At 53.7% G+C, this 18,682-nt stretch overlaps 3 protein-coding genes across 10 annotated transcripts in view; 1 reads left to right on the top strand and 2 right to left on the bottom strand.

Annotated features, from left to right (window-relative positions):
• Positions 1-1,150: 1,150 nt before the first annotated feature.
• TICAM1 (TIR domain containing adaptor molecule 1) lies at positions 1,151-4,793 on the bottom strand. Its single transcript, XM_053965689.1, has 2 exons — positions 4,750-4,793; positions 1,151-3,624 (listed from the first exon to the last, which is right to left on the bottom strand). Exon 2 carries the CDS (start codon positions 3,464-3,466, stop codon positions 1,406-1,408), a length of 2,061 nt encoding a protein of 686 aa, XP_053821664.1. The 5' UTR covers positions 3,467-3,624; positions 4,750-4,793; the 3' UTR covers positions 1,151-1,405.
• Positions 4,794-4,821: 28 nt separating this feature from the next.
• The window catches only part of UHRF1 (ubiquitin like with PHD and ring finger domains 1), a 28,497-nt gene continuing 14,636 nt past the window's right edge, over positions 4,822-18,682 (top strand). The window contains exons 1-6 of one of the 8 annotated variants that reach the window (XM_053965682.1): positions 4,822-4,889; positions 5,177-5,245; positions 15,328-15,411; positions 16,121-16,193; positions 17,402-17,502; positions 17,962-18,030. In XM_053965682.1, the coding sequence (XP_053821657.1) occupies positions 16,172-16,193; positions 17,402-17,502; positions 17,962-18,030 (192 nt within the window). In that variant the 5' untranslated portion in view covers positions 4,822-4,889; positions 5,177-5,245; positions 15,328-15,411; positions 16,121-16,171. Of the gene's footprint in view, positions 4,890-5,176; positions 5,246-15,327; positions 15,412-16,120; positions 16,537-16,853; positions 17,503-17,779; positions 17,855-17,961; positions 18,031-18,682 lie in introns of those variants that run through there. The other 7 variants (XM_053965680.1, XM_053965681.1, XM_053965678.1 and 4 more) reach the window with 7 other exon arrangements.
• Positions 5,755-10,563, bottom strand: LOC128800799 (perilipin-3-like). Its single transcript, XM_053966250.1, has 7 exons — positions 10,504-10,563; positions 9,864-10,059; positions 9,242-9,324; positions 8,012-8,959; positions 7,121-7,267; positions 6,809-6,937; positions 5,755-6,731 (listed from the first exon to the last, which is right to left on the bottom strand). Exons 1-7 carry the CDS (start codon positions 10,561-10,563, stop codon positions 6,171-6,173), a joined length of 2,124 nt encoding a protein of 707 aa, XP_053822225.1. The 3' UTR covers positions 5,755-6,170.

The following is an 18,682-nucleotide window of genomic DNA, read 5'->3' as shown; positions in this document are numbered from 1 at the left end:
GTGGTGGCTGCAGACCCTCCTCTCAGCTCTCCCTCCCCTGTGTGTGATCCAAGCACGCTGGATGTGGCTGTGCTGAGGTTGTTTACAAGCTGGAGCAGCTTCCAGTTGACTAATTTTGCATGATTATTTATAGTAGGAGAGGAGCTGGGAAAGGAGGGATGTGGGAGTGCTCCTAAGAGGAGGGACTGTCCTGCACCAACGGCAGGGGACAGGAACTGCAGTAACACAACAACACTTAATGGTGCTATGGAGGAGAGAAACCAGGAAAATAAAAGGAATTTGAGCACTTGGAGGATGCCAGCAGGCTCTGGAAGAGTGGATAAGTTAATCCATTGTCACTGGGTCCTGCAGAGTTAAAATCCAGTCTTTGAGAGCTGGAAGCCAAGAGTTGGGGGCAGCTCAGAGCCTCCTCCAAGGATTTAATAACATCTGTCTCACCCAGGGGCTGGCTTGGGGCTCGGGGGGCTCTTGGACCAAGGCTGCAGTCTGGAATGAGGCCTGACAGGGCCCAGCTCGGGCAGGGATGGCCTTGGATCCTCCTGGAACCTGCTGGGGAAGCCAAGGAGTGCCACGAGCACACACAGAGCTGCAGGGACACCTGGAATGGGGTCACTTCCCTGTACTGATCACAGCGGCATCCACCTTAACAGGGAGTGGCTCCTGAGGAGCCTGGAGCTCTGCCCTGCTCCTGGCACAGGCTGAGCTGGCTCTGGGCTCTGCTCCTGGAGGGAACAGCCCCATTTCCAGTCTCTCGGTGGCTTTGGGGTGACCTCTGCTGACGATCAGGAAAATGGCTGTGCCCTGAGCGTGGGAGGAGGAGCGAGGGCTTTGCTCCAGGTGCCCTCCTGGTGTTAAAGCTCAGTAGGTACCACCCTGGTAGATGCCTTGCTCAGATCCTGTAAAATTACCCCTCCCACTCGGCATTCCTGGATTTCTCCACCCTTCTGCACCACTCTGCTCACTGGTTTTAGTTTTTCATTCCACTTTTTTCCTGAAAGGCAGCTTCCCAAAGCATTCCTTGGAGATTGTCCCTCAAATAATTTGGTCGGTGCCATCTCCCAGCCCCTCCAGCCAACATACAGAATAGTTTTCCATATATCCCTGACTATCCCTTTTCTAATTCTACAGAAAAGAACCAGAGGAACACAAGTAAATTAATTAAAATTTATTTATAAAATCTTCAAGTAGCTCCAGACAATTAGGAAAATAATTTTCTCAGTTACTTGAAAATCAGCACAAGTAAAAACAATTCCAAGAGATCTTTTTTCCAATAAAAAATGAAGAATTTTCTTTTGTGTTTCAGGAAAATTGCACTCTTGATGCATAGAATAACAGTCCCAGTCCCAGCAGAATCACTCTAATCCAGGATTTGAACTGAATTTTGTCTGACCTTGGCTGCCCCGGGTCAGATGTTGTGCTTGGTTTGCTCCTGGCTGTGCCCTGGCTCAGGTGGGGCAGTTTCCACCTGCATCACGTTGTGGTTCCCGATCTGAACCATGCGGGCGTGTTGGATGATGAGGGGTGGCATCCCTCCCTGGCCTGGTGTGAAGTTGTAGTGGCCTGGGGGAAGCTGTGCTTGGGAAGGGGGAGGACTCTGAGCAGGAGGGGGGTCTGTCGGGGCAGGGGGACACCAGTGCTGGGCTGGTGGCCCTGGTGGCCACGGCCGTGGCGCTGCTGGAGGCACCCAGGGAGGGGAGCCCAGGCTCAGGGCAGCCAAGTTCTGCTGGGCTTGGTGCTGTTCCGAATGCGCCTGGAGCTTCCTTCTCTGCATCTGCTCCCATAGGGCTTTCTTCTTCCTGATCTTCTCGGGGTTAAAAGTCTTGTCCACGTTCTTGGAGAAGAGAGGAGAGCTCTCGTTCAGGGTGATGAGCACACTGAGCATCCTGGGGATCTGGCTGCGCTCCAGGGCGTTTGCCTTGGGTAGAAATGGGATGACTGAGTCTTGCTTGGAGGGGTCCAGGATGGACTGCATCAGAGCAGTGTCTGTCTGGTACAGGCACAGGTTGCAGGGAAAGTTCTTGGTCAGCAGGAGGATCATGAAGGCAGAGTTTTCCATGGCTTCCTGGAAGCAAATCATGTGGCTGCGCCCGGCGATGAAGAAATCCTCACTGAGTGTGGCACCGTTGGACACCCCCATGCCCTCCAGCAGGTTCTTGACCTGGTGGGCCACAAGCTCATCTTCGCTGGCATGCAGGACAACAAAGGTGAAGAACTTGGCACCATCTGGCTCTGATGGATCCATGGCTGGGGGAGCAGGAGGCCTGGCTGGAGAGGGGGATGAATGCAGGGGAGGGGGATATGATAGTTTGGAGGGAGATTCCTGAAGAGGAGGAGGAGTTGAGAAGGAATAAGTAGGAGGAGGAAGGGAACAGGTTGAAATAGAAGCAGGTGCAGAGTTACAGGGAATGCCTGCTGGAATGTTGGAGTCCTGCATGGACATGAGGGCAGGAGCAGTATCCTCTGCAGCCCTGGAATCAGGGACGTCAGCAGATAATTGCTTTTCATCCTGCTTTTCTCTTGGTGTGTGAGGCTCTGTCACTGTGCTGGATACGTCACTGCTTTGGGCAGGCTCCCAGGGCAGCTGTGTCTCGGGAATGGGGAGAGGGCTGGGGTGGCAGGGACTGACCTGCAGAACCTTCTCTGGCTGGGGCCCTTGAGCAGCTGTGTCCTGCCCAGGGGGAGAGCTGGGTGTGCTGGCCCAGCTGCATTCCTGTGGGCCATGGCTCTGTGTGTCCCCATGGGGGTGTCCAGCACGGCTGGGCCAGGGGACACACTCAGGGACAGAAGGCTGGGTGTGAAAAGCAACTGTTGGTGATGCACTGATCTCCAAACAGCTGGACAGGGAGGAGCTCCCCACAGAGCACAGGGTCCGTGGGCCTGAAAGGTCTGAGTTGTCCCCGATCTGCACTGGTGAACTCCTTGCCACGTAGTGGGAGCTGGCTGCGTGGGGAAATCCTGCGTCCTCATGGGATCTCAGCGTCCCAAACCTGTCCCCTGAGCCCCCGCTGGCTGCAGAGCCCTGTCTGTCCTGTTCCTTGGGTGGGATGTTGTTGAGTGTCCCCCGCTGAGTGTCCTTGCTGGCGTGCCAGGCTTTGTCCCTGGCCTCAGGACTGCACAGCTTTTCCTGTGCCAGCACTGTGTACACCTGTGCCAGCAGTGCCATGGCACCTGCATCCAGCTGGGGAGGCTGCAAATCCTCCCCATCTTCCTGCACTATTGCAGCACCCAGTTTGATCTGGTGGACGTACTGGGCTGCCCGGTTATCCCTCAAGGCATCCAGACAAATTCTTGCATCCGTTTCTTGCCTCAGAGTAAGCAGGACCATAGCTTGCAGTAACTTGCTGCAGGGCCCAGGTACCAAGTGCTTCAGTTTGAGTTTGAGGCTCAGCAGTTTCTCTGGTGGCGCCTGGGACAGAATGTTGAACACGTCCTCGAAGCTGGGCTGCAGCTCAGCGCTCTGTGCCATCTCATCAGCTGCTGGCCCAGACCACGGATTGGAGCAGGGATGGGAAAAGCATCTTACAGCACAGGGTTGTTGTCTGCCTGCGGGGCTCGGCGTGCCCCGGTCGCGCTCCTCGTGCCACACAAACCTGCGGTGCCCAGGGGCCTCTCAGTGCTGGGAGTCTGTGAGGAGAACAGAGGACAGCGTTCAGAGGGGTGATGTGGGCACTGGGGGATGCTCCTGGAGCTGCCAGGCTCTCTCTCTCACACCTCCCAAATATTTTTGCATCTGTTCCGTGCTCGCAGCTGTGCCAGTGCTCTGTGCATTATTCCAACTCTGTGATTAAGCAAAAAGCACATTCTTTGTGTTCATTTCACATTAATTACAACTGGTTTAAGATAATTGATTAAATAATGCTATATTTAGGTAAATCCAAGTGTCTCCTCCTGGCAGCTGGTTCTAGGAGTCTCGCAGGCTCCGCGTGATGACAGTTGAGGAATAAAACAGGTGTAGAGGAAACCCCTTGTAGCTGATAACCTGTGTTATCAGGGAAGATTCACAGGAAAGAATTCCTTCCCAATATCCCACCTAACCTGCTCTCTGGCAGTAGGACGCCATTCCCTGTGTCCTGTGCCTCCATCCCTTGTCCCAAGTCCCTCCCCAGCTCACCTGGAGCCCCTTTAGGCACTGGAAAGGGCTCTGAGCTCTCCCTAGAGCTTTCTCTTCTCCAGGTGAGCACCCCCGGCTCTCCCAGCCTGGCTCCAGGGCAGAGGGGCTCTGGCTCTTGGAGCAGCTCCGTGGCCTCCTCTGGGCTCTGTCCCAGCAGCTCCACGTCCTTCTTTCATTGGGAGACTTTATATCTCCATCCACAGGTCATCCCTGAGCCCCTGCACTCACCCCAGGCCTCTGATGGGATTTTAATTAAATCACAGGAGTGTCTGGAGGGGAGGAGTGGGGTCCCGGTGGGACACTGCTCCAGGCGCTGCCTGAGCCTGCTGCAGAAACTTTCCCTATTTAAAGGCAGCCCCAGCAAAGGCCCCGATATAACTCTCAACTGGGGAAAGTTTCCAATTTCAATTTTGTTTTCCTGTCTCATGAAAACCCTGCAATTGCCCAATTGCCCTCGGTCCCCGGGCCGGGCCAGCCCTGCCTCGTGTCCCCCGACGGGCGCGGGGGCGGCACGGCCGAGCGGGAGGAAGTTGGAGCTCGGGCCGGGACAGCGCTCGGGGCGAGCCCAGCGCCGCGACCGCGGGCCCGCTCCCCCGGGAAGGGAAGGGGTCAGCCGGGAAGGGAAGGGAGCAGCCTACCTGCGGCCGGTGCCCGGGACAGGCGGAAGCGGCGCGGGCCGATGAGCACGGGCGGGGCAGAGCGGGGCGGAGCAGGAAAAGCCGGGACCGGGAGGGCACAGCCCGGGCTCGGGAACCGCGGCAGGAGGGCCCTGTCCCGGGTGAGCCACCCGCCACCTACCCCAGCCAGGCCCCGGAGGTGACACAGAGCGCTGGGGACAGGCAGGGACCGACCTTTCCAACTGGGAAAGTGTTGGAATAGGGACGAGCAATGCAAAGCCCAGGGGTGGCAGAGGGAGCTGGGGGCGAGGAGAAGAGTAGGGCATGGACAGATGCACCTGAGCCTCAGGAGTACAGGCAGAAGTCAGGGAAACAAAATGATTAAGGTATTTTTCTGGTTAAGAAAGCATGGGACCTGCTAAAGGAACTTTGTTTTTTTTCCCTCCAGCAAGAGCAGGGAACAGACAAGCTGGGCAGGGAGAAGATTTGGTAAAGGCAAAGCTTCATCACAGCTCAGGTAAGGGAGAACACAACCCTGCAGCTTTAGGTACACACAAACCCACATGGTTTTGAACACAGGTCACACTTTATTCCAGTGTCTGCTCACCAGCCCTGGCACAGGGACAATGCCAGGAACAGTTACCAAAATAAGTTACATTAGAAATTATTACAAAGTAGTGTTTTCTGGAAAAGAACCAGCACATGGATTAAAATCCCCCCTATTTTAATAACAGGATATCCTAATCCTATGGCAGAGTAACTCCTGGGAAAAGCTGCCTCATTTAATGGCAATGAAGTGTTTCACACATTGAATTACTCACAGATAATCCTTGAAGTCATCCACAGAACTAGGAAAGATGATTAAAGAAAACCCCACACTGCCGAGTACTTCTCCATGAAGGAAAAAGTGTTTGGCTGATCCATGAAATCTCTTCTTGAGAAGCAGCTCCGTGCCCCCAGCTGTGCCAGATGTGCTGCAGGGCCAAGCCTCCCCGGAAGCACAACAGGCACAAAGGAAGTTGTGTCTGGAACTTGTATTTTTAAATGTGGAGGAGGTGGGAGACGGTATCAAAGGTCAAGCATAGCATCTTCTCAAGAGTTTGACAGCTTGGGTAAATTAAAAACAAATCCAGCATTAAAAATAAGTTGAGATCACTTCTCTCCCACAACTTGTCTCAGCAAGATTTAGCTACTCACACCTACAGCTGAGCTGAGTTCAAAAGCTGCAGTGCAGGTCCCATCTCCCCTTTCAGCACAGCAGTTGCATTTAAAAACAGTAAATCAAGATTCAGAATCTCCCCACGTTGGTTATCAAATCTCCTTACAACTACATCGGACTCTAAATTCAGAGAGCAGAGGCACTCGTGGCACAAGTGGGCACACAATTAGAAGATCCAGTGCTGTTCTAGCCAAGTAGCCTTGGCCAGAAGAGCTGGGATTTATCAGAGATCTTCTTCTGCTGCACTGGTTTTTATCTCCTTTGCAGCCAGGGCCACCTCTGTATTCTTCCCTGCCTTCTCCTCCAGCTTCTCTAGCACTTCACACCATTTTTCTGAGAGCCTGTTGGTTCCCTTTGGCTCTTCAGGTGTCTTTGTCACCTCTTGTGATAGTGGAGCCTTTTCCAACTTGGGTAATTTTCTATCACTCCTCATCTCTCTCTTCTTGTGCTTTCTGCTGTCCTGTGCCACCTTAGCCATGGCCCTGAAGGGCCCCACAATCCAGTTCAGAGGGGTGTTGTGAGTGACATACTCAAAGAGGACATCGAGGGACCTCCGGGCCTCTGCCACACGGTCCTGGCTGCGGGCCAGGGTGGTTCTGGAGAGGTCCTGGAAGGACACGGCCCTGGAAAAAGAGCTGTGGAGCTTGTGGATGTGTCGAGCGGCCCGGGACACAGCTTCCTGGATGCTGCTGGGGAGGCCGTGGATGCTGAGCCTGAGGCTGTGGTAGGCGGGCTGGAGCTGCTGGGTGATGATCCTCAGCATGGCGAGAGTGCGCGGCTCCACCTGCTGGGAGAGAACAGCTCAGGGACGGCTCGGGAGGGCCCGGCCCGCGGGGCTGCTCCGTGCCCCTCCGGGGATACCTCTGGCTGGCTCGCAGTCCTGACTTGGTTTCCTTTGGGCTGCGTCAGGCTCCAGTCCACCCAGAGCTGATGGAGCTTCTCCTGCCCCTCCCGCAGCTTCTGGCCAACCTCCTGTTTCACAGATTCAATCTGATAGGAAAAACGAGAGGAAAAGTTGTACTGCAAGCACACACAGAGAGGCACAAGCGCTTCCCTGCCAGGGAAGGATCCAAGGTGACACGGAGTGGTGTGGGATGGAGGAAGAGCTTCCAGCTGGATAGCAGGGCAGGAAAGGCTACAGACAGGAGGAAGAAGGGCAAAGCGTGTTGGTACCAGTTTTAGTGCCAGCTGCAGCCGTGACAGGGTGTCCTGGGTGCGGTGCCTGAAGCCCTGCAGCTTGGCCAGGGAGTGCTGGTAGGCTCGGTGCCGAACCCTGCCCGACAGCGAGCCCAGGCGCACAAAGTAACTCTGCTGCCTCTTCTGCTCCTCCACGGAGGCCACGCCAAACCCCTGCACCGTGGTGGCCAGTTTACCTGGAGGAAACAAGAACAGAGCTGCAGCTGGGATCGCTGCCAGCTGGGAGGGGTGGAAGAGGTTGGATCACCCATTGGAAAACATGAAGATTGGAGCTTGCTGTGGGAGCAGGAGGTTTATAGTTGCTCATGTGTTAAAGGCAGGTTAGTTCCTGCTCAGTCTTCAGATAAGCAGACTTGATGGAGAGCTTGAAGCGTGAACCCATGTGTTTATTTACTTTGAGGCTGATGGACAAGGACCAGCCAGCAAGTGCTTGATCTCTGTCCCATGCCACATGGCAATTTGGTGTTCTTAGCCAGCAACTTGGTGACAAATTCAGAGCTACCTGTCTGCTTCAGAAGCAGAGTCTTGCTTTGTCAGGTGCTCTCTACTCACATGGGAAAGGACTTGCATCTACGAGCGCCAGGTAAGTATTTTCTTACCTAGCTCCTCCTCGGTCATCGGGAGGTAATGATCCACCAGATCTTCTGACATTCCCAGGACAGATTCCACACCTCCAGCCACTGCCTGGCTCACTGCCTTGGCTTTGCTTATGCTGTTGGTCACCACTGAGTTGGTCATCTCCACGCCCTCCTGGAGAGCCTCCTTGCCCTGCTCCAGGGCTGTGTTAATCTTGCTGGTGATGGTGCCGTAGGCAGCATCCAGAGCTGTACTGACCGTAGAGGTGACCACAGATTTGGTCTTCTCAACGCTGTCTTGAACAGCCCCTTTGGTCAGGTCCACTGCTTCGGTCACCTTGTTGGCCACCAGGTCCTTGGCCCCCTGGGCAGCCCCCACAGCTGCAGTGATGGTGGAAGCAACAGCAGACTTGGTCCTGTCAATGCTGTCCTCCACCGTGTGCTTGGTGACATCCACGGCCTCTGTCACCTTGTTGGTCACCAGCTCCTTGGCACCCTGGGCAGCCTCCACAGCATTGACGATTGTAGAGGCAACTGCAGACTTGGTCAGATCAACGCTGTCTTCTACAATGTGTTTACTGAGGTCCACTGCCTTGGTCACCTTGTCTGTCACCAGCTCCTTGGCCCCTTGAGCAGCCTCCACAGCACTGACAATCGTGGAAGCAACTGCAGACTTGGTCAGGTCAACGCTGTCCTCCACCATGTGCTTGGTGACATCCACAGCTTTGGTGACCTTGTCCATAGCATCTGTCACCTTGTTGGCCACCAGGTCCTTGGCTCCCTGGGCAGCCCCTACAGCTGCAGTGATGGTGGAAGTCACAACAGACTTGGTCCTGTCAACGCTGTCCTCCACAAGGTGCTTACTGAGGTCCACGGCCTCTGTCACCTTGTTGGTCACCAGCTCCTTGGCACCCTGGGCAGCCTCCACAGCGTTGACAATTGTAGAGGCAACAGCAGACTTGGTCCTGTCAACACTGTCCTCCACCATGTGCTTGGTGACATCCACAGCCTCTGTCACCTTGCTGGTCACCAGCTCCTTGGCACCCTGGGCAGCCTCCACAGCACTGCTGACAGTGGAGGTGACCACAGACCTGGTCAGCTTGACACTGTCCCCAACAACATTTTTAGTGAGGTCCACAGCTTCAGTGACTTTATCAGCCACCGCTTCCTTGGCCTCACAGGCAGCATCCATGGCAGATGTCACTTTGGTGGACACCAGCTGCTTGGTGTCTGAGATTACCTGCACCAGGGAAAGGCAGAGAAAGATTTTTTTGTTGTTGTTCCAAAATATGTTTTCCCTCCCTGAAAAAGCTTTTCCACTTGGGTTGGTTGCGCTTGCAGTGTGTGGGAAGGCCAGGGAGGTGAGCACACCTGTACTGACATGGACACAGATCACTCCTGCATGCTGTGGGCAACTCTCTAGCTTTCCCTGCTGCTGAGCTTTATTTATTTCCCCATATTCTTCTGTACCCACAACAGTTCCATCAAGCCATGGCTTCCCCCAGGAAAAGCCTTTCCTTACCTTGTCTGCTGGCTGCTGCAGGAAGGGCAAGTTCTGCTCCAGCTGATCCAGACCTTTACAGGCATATTCATTCACAAGAGCAACTGGAGGAGACAAACAGACACCAGTTTATTCTTACATTTGGGGATGGGTTTTTGACCCTACAGTGGCCAGTTCAGCATATACTCATAAAAATAAATCCCTATTCTAGGGTGGGATGTGTGTGGGGCATCTTGTTAAAAGTGAACAAACCCTAACATTTGTCAGGTTCCAGTAGTCTCCATTTTGCCTTCCCAGCTTTCTAACAGTAGACTTTAATCCAACTGCACTGTAGCACCTGCCCTTGGTGGGTAGGGCATTGGGTTTAAAGGGTTGAAAAGTGTTGGGATAAGCCAGACTGACTCAGCTCCTGCCTGGGATGGTCAGAACTTGCAGTGAGAGCCAGAAAGCAGGGAGTTAATCAAGAAATCAAACTCTGCTTCTCCTGGAAACAATTTCATTCCCAGGCAGTTCAGTGTCCAGGAGCTGCTGAGTGGAAGCTCTGTGCTAGAGGAGAAGGTGCTGTGGGAGGTGGGATCACCCTACAGGCACATGAACCTCCCCTCCCCTGCTGTCCCAAGGGTCCCCCCAGCCCTGCACTTACTCTGTGGCTCGAGCTGGCTCAGGATGGGCTGTGCCCCTCCGACCACACTGCCCACAGCCACAGCAGCCACGGTCTCAGCCACGCTGCAGACACCACTGAGGCAGGGGTGGGACTCCTTGGTGTTGTTGTAGGCAGAGGAGACCAGGTTGAAGGCAGAATTGAGCAAGGGCAGGCTGGTGACTCGATTGACAGCGCTCTAAACCCAAGAGAAATCCTGACATTAGAGCCCAGCCCGAGCTGGAGGGTGAACACAGCCACGTGTCTGTCCAGAAAGGTCCCAGCAAATCCATCTCCTCATCCTCCAACTCATCCAAAGGCCTCCACCAAGTGAACGAGCCAGGGTTTAGAAGTCTGAACTCTGTGCTCGTGAATTCTGAGTCACGCTGGTTTCAGCACCAAACCAGATGTGGAAGTAGGACCTGTAACAGCTCCTGTTTCAGAGCTACTTGCATCATTTGGCCAGCCCTGAAGTTGTCTCTTGAGCAAAACAATTACTTTCTGTAGTGAGGGGGTTTTCATTTGGCCACAGCTTCCTAGGGCTAATCTTTCTGTCCCCCCAGCCTGGTTTTGGGGTGCTGGCAGAGGTTTACCAGCACATGTCAGTGGGTGATTTAACAGCTGTGGGTGCCCTGGCACCTACCACAGTCTGCTGCTCCTCAGCCTTCAGCAGGTCTAGGGTGGGGGTCTTTCCTGAGGCCATACTGACTTCAGCTGCAGCTGGAAGGAAAAACAAGAGTATCATGAGCACAACTTCATTGCCTCCAAAGAAATAAAATCCTGCCAGAACAGGGGAAAAGCAGAGGGCAACAAAGCTGGGATCCATCATTCAGCTGCTCCCAGGAAGGTTCAGGTTAGAAATGGATGAAAACTATTTTATCCTGTGTCTTCTCTGTGGGGTGGGATGACCCTGGCTGGACACCAGGTACCTACTAAAACACCCCCCTCCTCAGCTGGACAGGGGAGAGAAAATGTAACAATATAACCAGTTTGGGAAGGACATGAAAATCCTGTGGAGTTTTCCCTGGAGGATGAACCAGGTTTTCCAGGTATAGCATTCCATGGCTACCTGGAGATTTGCCTTCACATCCTACTGACCAGCAAGGCAGGAAATCTCACTTCCTGTGTCTCTGAGCCTTGGTTTCATTCTCTTGACATAATGGGATTGAAGAAATAGAAAATGTTGCAATAATCTGAATGGGTATTGGTCCCCCAGCATAGATCTCCTATGGTATCTGGACACTCCTGTATTGGTAATAAACCCAGGATTACTCTGAGTCTTAGTCAGGCACAGCAGGGATTTCAGCACATTTGTTCTTTGGGACAGAGTCTGCTTTTCTCTCCTTTGCCAGTTAATTCCTATTCTTAGATTTGCTATGACATTTTCCACTGGAAAACTCTTCAAACCAAAATTCCTCCCAAACTAGATTTCCAAGCCACACACTGCTCCAGGCTCACTGGCAGACTCTTCCCAAAAAAACCTTGCCATCTGAGTTGTGGTGGAGTCCATTGTCTTTTTTCTTGTGTTCTTTGCCTCGTGCAAGGTTTTAATTTTGCTGAGAAACAGGAACAGACAGATGGAGAGAAGTAGCAAAACCAGCATTTGTGAGCCCTGGACTGGGCTCTGACACTGGCCAGGGACATCTCACTTGGCAAAACACCAAATATTGCTGTATTAACCACTGAATTAGTCAGAATTCAGTGAGATTTGAGCAGGGCAGGGATGCTGAGTGGCACATGCCTATAACACAAGTGTAACACAAGTTGTCACCACCAGCCTCCCCAGTGAGAAGCTGGGAGCCAGCACTCCTCTGGGAGCCCTCCCCAGGTTATCTGCACAGCAGAAACACCAATGGATCCTCACCAGGCTGGGAAAAGTTGTAAAAAGCTGCTCCAGAGAAAGCAAGGCTGAATATGAAACCCGAGTCCCAAAGTCCACGGGGTTTGCTGTCAGTGGCTGTTCCTTCTGCTCTGCCTCAGGGCAGGATTATTTCTTTAGAGCCAAGCAGGACTGACTGAGGGGCAAAGCACAGCTCTTTCAACACCATCACAAACAACCCCTTTGCTCAGTTATTTTACTTCTGGACAGGTGGAAAAAGCTCAAACTGGAGTTTGACACTGTGGTGGCCTTGGTGTCAGGGCCAGCTCAGAGATACAGCAGCAAAACAAAGAGGGGAAGACTCTGGTTAGAATAATCCAGGAGTAACTTCTTGGCTGATGTAAAAACTGGTGTAAGGTTAGAGCATCCTCTGTAGTACAGGAATCCCACGTTAATTATGGATGCAGGCTGCCAGGGACAATCCTTCAGCACAGTCATGTTGGAACAAGGTTTGTTCTCAACCGTATAGGAGAAATCCATGTTTTGCAACGCCCGGATTTGCAGTGTGGGCAGGTCTCCACAGCTTGGTTTTATTTTCTCTTTCCCTGCTGAGCAGCCCTTGCTTTTCTTCAGAGATTGCAGGAAAGCCCAGTGCTTGGCAACTCTGGGTGAGGTGGTCCTGAATCCTTTGGAGAAGCCACAGCCAAGCCAGGATGGTTGGGAGTGGAAATCCCAGTGGGCAGAAGAACAGAAACAGTAGCACTTTGTTTTGGTTGTGGTTTCCTTCATATGAAAGTGACAATCAGATGACCTCACACCATTGCTACATCTGAAATATTAGGTCACTGCTGGAGAAAGCTCTTGAAACAGGTGGTTTCAGAACGATGAAACTTCAGTGCCCTTTTCTAACATCAAGGTCAAGAGATTTTCTGGGATCAGGAGCTGAACTCCTGTTCATTGCCCAGTTGGAGTCAGTGAAATAGCAAGGGCTGGCTCCCTGATTCCTGGCACTGGCAGTGACCATTCATGTAAAACTGGTTCTTTACTCCCCTTGGCTGGAAGGTTTCCCTGTGGGAAGCAGCTCAGCTCCATGAGAACCGGCTGCTGGTGTGTGCTCCTGTAGCATCTTCATGTTCAGGAAGCTTCTTTCCCTTCCAAGGGATTTTACCTTGGGAGACAGACGGAGCCACAGCCAGCACGGCTGGTTCAGTGGCTTAACTGGCAATTCCTTAATGACCACTGAGGAAAACAAAGCTAAATGTAGTGCTTTAGATGTGAGCAGGGAAGGCTAATCAGGGCACAGGAATTCAATTGTAGTTAAAGCACCTATTTACATTCTTTTCGAGATTTGCCACTGATACCCGGTTCCCAAAAATGCAGAACTGGGTCATGGGATATCTGTGGGGAATGGGCTGCAAATGCTCTGAGGACAGAATTAGTTTTAGGAGGAAGATCAAATGATTCCCAGCTTTGACCTGAGGACAGTAGTTTGGAGGGCTGGCAGAGGTGCCCATCTCACCTTTCTGGATAAACCAGCAGCATTAGGAAACCTCAAAGATCAAAGCCACCCATGCTGATGGATGCAGGGCTTCCCCCACACACCTCCAGCAGAAATTAAACACCACAGCCAGTGGCCACCACTGGGCCAGTAACTACTTGGAACAGAGATATTTTAGGAAAGAGGAGAGGAAGTTTTACTGAGAAATAGCTTTTCAGTACTTCCCAATCTTTCCATGAGAACAGAACTCTTGGTTTCATCTGGAAGCTGTAACTTGCAGAGCAAGCAGCTCAGCACATTTCCATCTGGAATTTTCAGCAGAACCAGCTTCAGAAACTGAAATCCTTCCCAGCCTTCCATAGCTCAGGGTAGTCATGACCACATTTAAAGCCTTGTTAGTCTTGAGAAACGCTAATCCCGTTTGCCAGAGCTCCCTCTGGGAGCTGGCAGAGCCCTGCAGGGACAGGGCGCTCCTGAGCAGGAATTCTCTTGTCACGCAGTTCTCGTGCCTCCACCGAGGGATCATGAGAAACAGCCCCGGGCAGGGCTGGCAGCGCTGTCACAGGAAGGGAATGCCTGGCTGGTCACCTGCACCACCTGTCCCCGGGGTGTCACCTGCCCCTGGAGCATCCACCTTGTCCCCACCATCCCAAACACAACGCTGGGCTGTGCACGTGCAGGTGACTGGTGGGACTCACCTCCTGTGGAGCCCCCAGCCGGGATCCTCAGCAAACAAGAAGCAGAAATGAGCTTTAAAACCCCAAACTGCTCAATCACAGCTCAGATATCCCTGGAGTTACCAAGGAGTCATCTCAAAGCTGAGAAGGAGCCTTTAGGGAAGGGTTTAGATCCCAAACTATTCCCTAAAGGGAAAGACCTTAAAGATCACCTAGTTCCACCCCCAAGCCTCTCAGCTGTTACCCAAGGCAGACACATCACAACACCAGAAAACGTCACCTTTGGCCTCAGAAAACAAAGCCCCCCCCGCCCCACACAGACAGAGAAAAAAAAAGCAGGGACACAGCAGCCAGCTCCTGCTCTGCCAGGGTGCTGAGGGCCCTGTGGCACACACAGCTCCCACCGCAGGGACCTGCGAGCCACAGCTCCTGCAGCCACCGGCTGTGGGCACCGAGCCGGGGCCACCCATCCTGTGCCCTGCAGAGCCCCTGGGAGAGCAGGGCCAGCCCTGGGGAAGTCACCCCAAGCCCCCAGACAAGTCACAGAGCCCCCTCAGCTCCCACACCTTACCCACCTCCCCCAGCCCAGCCTTACCTGCCTCCTCCACGCCCGGTACTGGTGAGACTGGGAGCACTGGGCGCCGCCCCAGTTAAATACCCCGCAGGGTGATTGGCAGTGCGGGGCTGATGGAATCAGGAGCCGGCCTGGCCAATGGGGAGCTCAGTGGGGTGGGGCTGGCAGGTGAGGGGCTGAGGTCCCCTCGGGGCCTTGGAGGGTGCTGGGAGCTGCTGTTTGTCCCCCCAGGAGGGACAGACCTGGCAGGGTGTGCAGGGGATCTGTCAGAGGGTGTCCCATCCCCTGGTGCTTTGGCCTTGGGGTCATGGGGATCGTGGAATACCCTGAGTTGGGAGGGGCCCACAGGGATCCCCTGGCCCTGCACAGACACCCCAACAATCCCCCCGTGCCTGGGAGCTGTTCCTGCAAAGAGCTGCTCAAGCACTGGAGCTGCTTGGGGACAGGGTGCTGGGACAGGAGCTGAGCCCCTGTCTGTCCCCCAGCTGGGGGGACAGGGGCTGTCCTGGGGCTGCTCCTTGCAGGGGGTCACAGATGTTGTCACCAAGTCCCAGGGAAGCAGGACGTGGTGTTTGTGGTGTGAGCCATCATCATCACCATCCTGATGTTTTCTTGGCAAAGCTCCCCCTCCCCACATGGGGCTGCTGTGCCTCCCTGAGGAGTCAGAAATGCTCTCCCACCCCAGTCCCTGGCAGGCCCCAGCAGACACCTGATGATGAAACCTTCTGCTTCTTCTGTTTGCTGGGATTTTCAGGGTAGGAGTTGATTTATGTTTTTATCCTTGCAGAGGGCCCAGCAGGGCAGGACTCCAGGGAGCTCAGGGCTTTTTAACAGCTATAACAAATACTGAAAACTCCAGTTAATGCTTTTCTTTTCTATTTGTGCCTTTTCATCTTCAGCTCTCAAAAAACTGGTTTGAAAACATCAATTAAGCTTCCTGTTGTCTGTTTTCAAGATCAGCGGGGGAGGAAACTGAGGCACAGGTAAAAATTATCTGAAGTCTTCTAACACTATTACAGTGATTGAGTCACCTTGTTTTGGGCCTCTGGATGCAGGAGACCTTGGCTCTGTTTCTGTATTGCCATTCAGGCGGAGGGGGGTGCCAGTGGTTTTTGAGAAATGTGCTGTTAAGCTGACAAAAATGTAGACAATTGTCACTCCTCAGCTTTGGGGCTGGAAGGAATCCTCATCCTGAGGCTGGCTTAGCTAGGAGTGCTGGCTGGAAAGGCCTCTGGAGCTCAGGCACTCCTGGAGAGCTGGGACCTGGCTGAGTCTGGGAACCTCCCAGGGGTGGAGATCTCCCACAGCCTCTCTGGCTGCTGCACCCGTTGGGTCTGGATGTTGCATTAATGGAGAAGCTGCTCCCAGTGTCCACTCTGAGCCTCTCCAGCTACAAATTGTGGCTTTTGCCTCTTGTTTGATCACCTGCACTGCTGGAAACAGTCCTTGTGCATTTGTGTGTGTGATATAAACTCCATATTCCATCATCACCTGGGAAGCTGTCACAGAGTCACAGGATCCAGAATGGTCTGGGTGGGAAGGACCTTAAGTTTTTGATGCAGTTCTGAAGTGTTTGATATCTTGTACTAAAACTGAAGCCAGCTTTTTACAATAGTGATGTTTGTAAGGGAAATAAAAATTGTTCTTGTCTGTCCTGTGAAGAATTGATGAAATGAAGGGTTTTTTTTACAGGAACAGGGAATCAAGACATGAGTCCTGTGTATTTTGGAGTGTTGGCCTGACATGAGCAGTGCTGCATCCTCAGGTAATGTCAGTGATCCAGCTGCCAGGTGGTTCAGGGGTGTGAAGTGCCCCAGTGGGTCAGTTGTGGTGGGGATGGTGAAAGTCTCCTGGGACAGGTTCTATTTCATCCCCTAAGTGAGTGAAACAGCACTGTCTGCATGATGCACCTTCATGTGGCTGTGGTGGGGCACAGGGGAATGTGAGAAGTGATAATCAGTAATTAAAATTAACCAGGCAGTGTTTAATAACTAATGTGTGCCTTTGATATTAGGGTAAAATGTCAGTGCTGGGATTTCCTGCTGGGTGGCAGAACTGCCTGCAGAGTCAGCACACTGGATTTGGGGGATTGCAGTGTCAGAGCAAAGGTTTGCACAATTGTTTCTGTGACCCTTGGTGCTGTATGAAAGACACAGATTTAAATCTGTCTAAAATCATCATGAGAGGTTTGGTGGGGTAGGAAGGGTGTGGGAGGAAGTGGAGAAACACGTTTGGGGAAGGGAGAGGAGCTGTGTTGGTTGGAGCAGCCCTGAGCAAAGCTGCAGCATCCAGACCTGGGGCAGGATCCTTCAGGTGTGAACCCCACCTGCTGCACCTGTGGGAGTCAGGAGCCCCTGTCCCCCAGCCCTGCTCCTTCTGCTGCCTCCTGGCTCCTTCTGCTGCCTCCTGGCTCCTTCTGCTGCCTCCTGGCTCCTTCTGCTGCCTCCTGGCTCTGCCTGGGGACGAGGCCTCAGCCTCGAGCTTCTCACTTGTCCCGTCCTGGTGGGGTTTCTGTGCAGTGCAAACCTGCAGGTGTGTGGGGGATTTGGAGGGTCAGATCCTTGTGTTGGGAGCCATTCCTTTCTCTGCTCTGTGGTGTGTCACAGCTCAGCATTGTCCCTTTGGGGCCCAGAGGCCACACATGACACTGGAGTTCCCACTGCAAGTGTTCATCTGCTGCAGCGGAAATCATCTTGCTGCTCTGCCAGGGCACTGACTCCATGAGTAATCTGCCACCGTGCCACAGTCACCTTCCCCATGTCACCTCCCCTGGGGCAGGCACGAGAAGTGATGAGAATGATGATTCAGGGCTGGGGCATGAGGAGCTTTGGTTCTGTTCCTCAGGTAAGCAAAGCACAACCCTTGGGCTTCCAGAGCTGCCTGGGCAGCTCTGCAGAGCCCACGGAGGGGACAGCTCTGTGTCATTGTCATTCACTGCTGTACAAAGCCCACCAACCCTCCTGGTCCCCCCAGGCCTTCAGAACACTCTCCTGGGTCAGGACCTGCTGCAGGTCTCTGCTGCATCAGCCCAGCAGGACCCTCCTGTCTCCTGTGCCTGCTCAGCTCACCTCGAGGTAAGCCACTCCTGCTCCCCTTCCAGCAGCTCACCTGGGCTCCTGCTCCCCTTCCAGCAGCTCACCTGGGCTCCTGCTCCCCTTCCAGCATCTCACTTGGGCTCCTGCTCCCCTTCCAGCAGCTCACCTGGGCTCCTGCTCCCCTTCCAGCAGCTCACCTGGGCTCCTGCTCCCCTTCCAGCATCTCACTTGGGCTCCTGCTCCCCTTCCAGCAGCTCACTTGGGCTCCTGCTCCCCTTCCAGCATCTCACTTGGGCTCCTGGTCCCCTTCCAGCAGCTCACCTGGGCTCCCCAGCCCCTGTTCTCTCTCCAGGCCCTGCTCCCCTTCCAGCAGGACCTCCCAGAAGGACAGGTGGTGGCAGGTTCCTGCTCCCCTTCCAGCCACTTTGCAGGGAACAGCCTGATGGTTCCTGGCTGCTCTCCCAGTATTCCAGTTCACCTTTCTATTGCTTTTTTCAGGCTGCAGGATGGTTTTCTACGAGCCTGGCTGCTCCTCCCTCTGCTGCTGCTCTCTTGCCTGAGGTAGAGGTGAGCTGGGGTAGTGTAATGCTGCTTGGTTTTGGTAGATGGGAGAGGGGATGTCCCCTGGGCCTGCTAAATGTGTCCCCTCCATCTTCAACTGTGGCTGAGACCCCAGGTCCTGCTTCCCCAGAGCCACAGGCCTCCTTTGCACTCCCCAGCCCTGGGCTTTTGGCCAGCTTTGCCCCTGTAAACTGCTGCTTGTTCAGAGCTCTGCATGGAGGGAGGGGAACATGGAATCCAGAGAGTTCCTGACTCTGGATCACCCCACAGCACGTGGGGCTGGAACAGCTCTGCACTGCTCCCCCTGACCTGCAGCCCCACTGCCTCACCTGGGGCAGGTTTCTCACTGTGCTGTGTGTGACAGGCCTCAATCCTCACCTGTCCTTGGGAGCAGCTATGCAAGGAATAGGTATTTATGCACACAAAAGCATAAATGCCAGTGCCTGTGACCTGGCTTTGGCTTGGATAGTGTTAATTTTCTTCCCAGTAGCTGGTCCAGAGCTGTGTTTTTGATTTAGCATGGGAATAATGTTGATAACAACCGATGTTGTGGTTGTGGCTGAGTTGTGCTTACTCCAAATCAAGGACTTTTCACTTTCCCAGGCTCTGCCAGCGAGCAGGGGCACAAGGAGCTGGGTGAGAGCATGGCCAGGAGAGC

The sequence above is a fragment of the Vidua chalybeata genome, chromosome 27, assembly GCF_026979565.1.
Source record: "Vidua chalybeata isolate OUT-0048 chromosome 27, bVidCha1 merged haplotype, whole genome shotgun sequence".
Lineage (NCBI taxonomy): Eukaryota > Metazoa > Chordata > Aves > Passeriformes > Viduidae > Vidua > Vidua chalybeata.
This window is presented reverse-complemented; position numbering and strand designations above follow the sequence as displayed.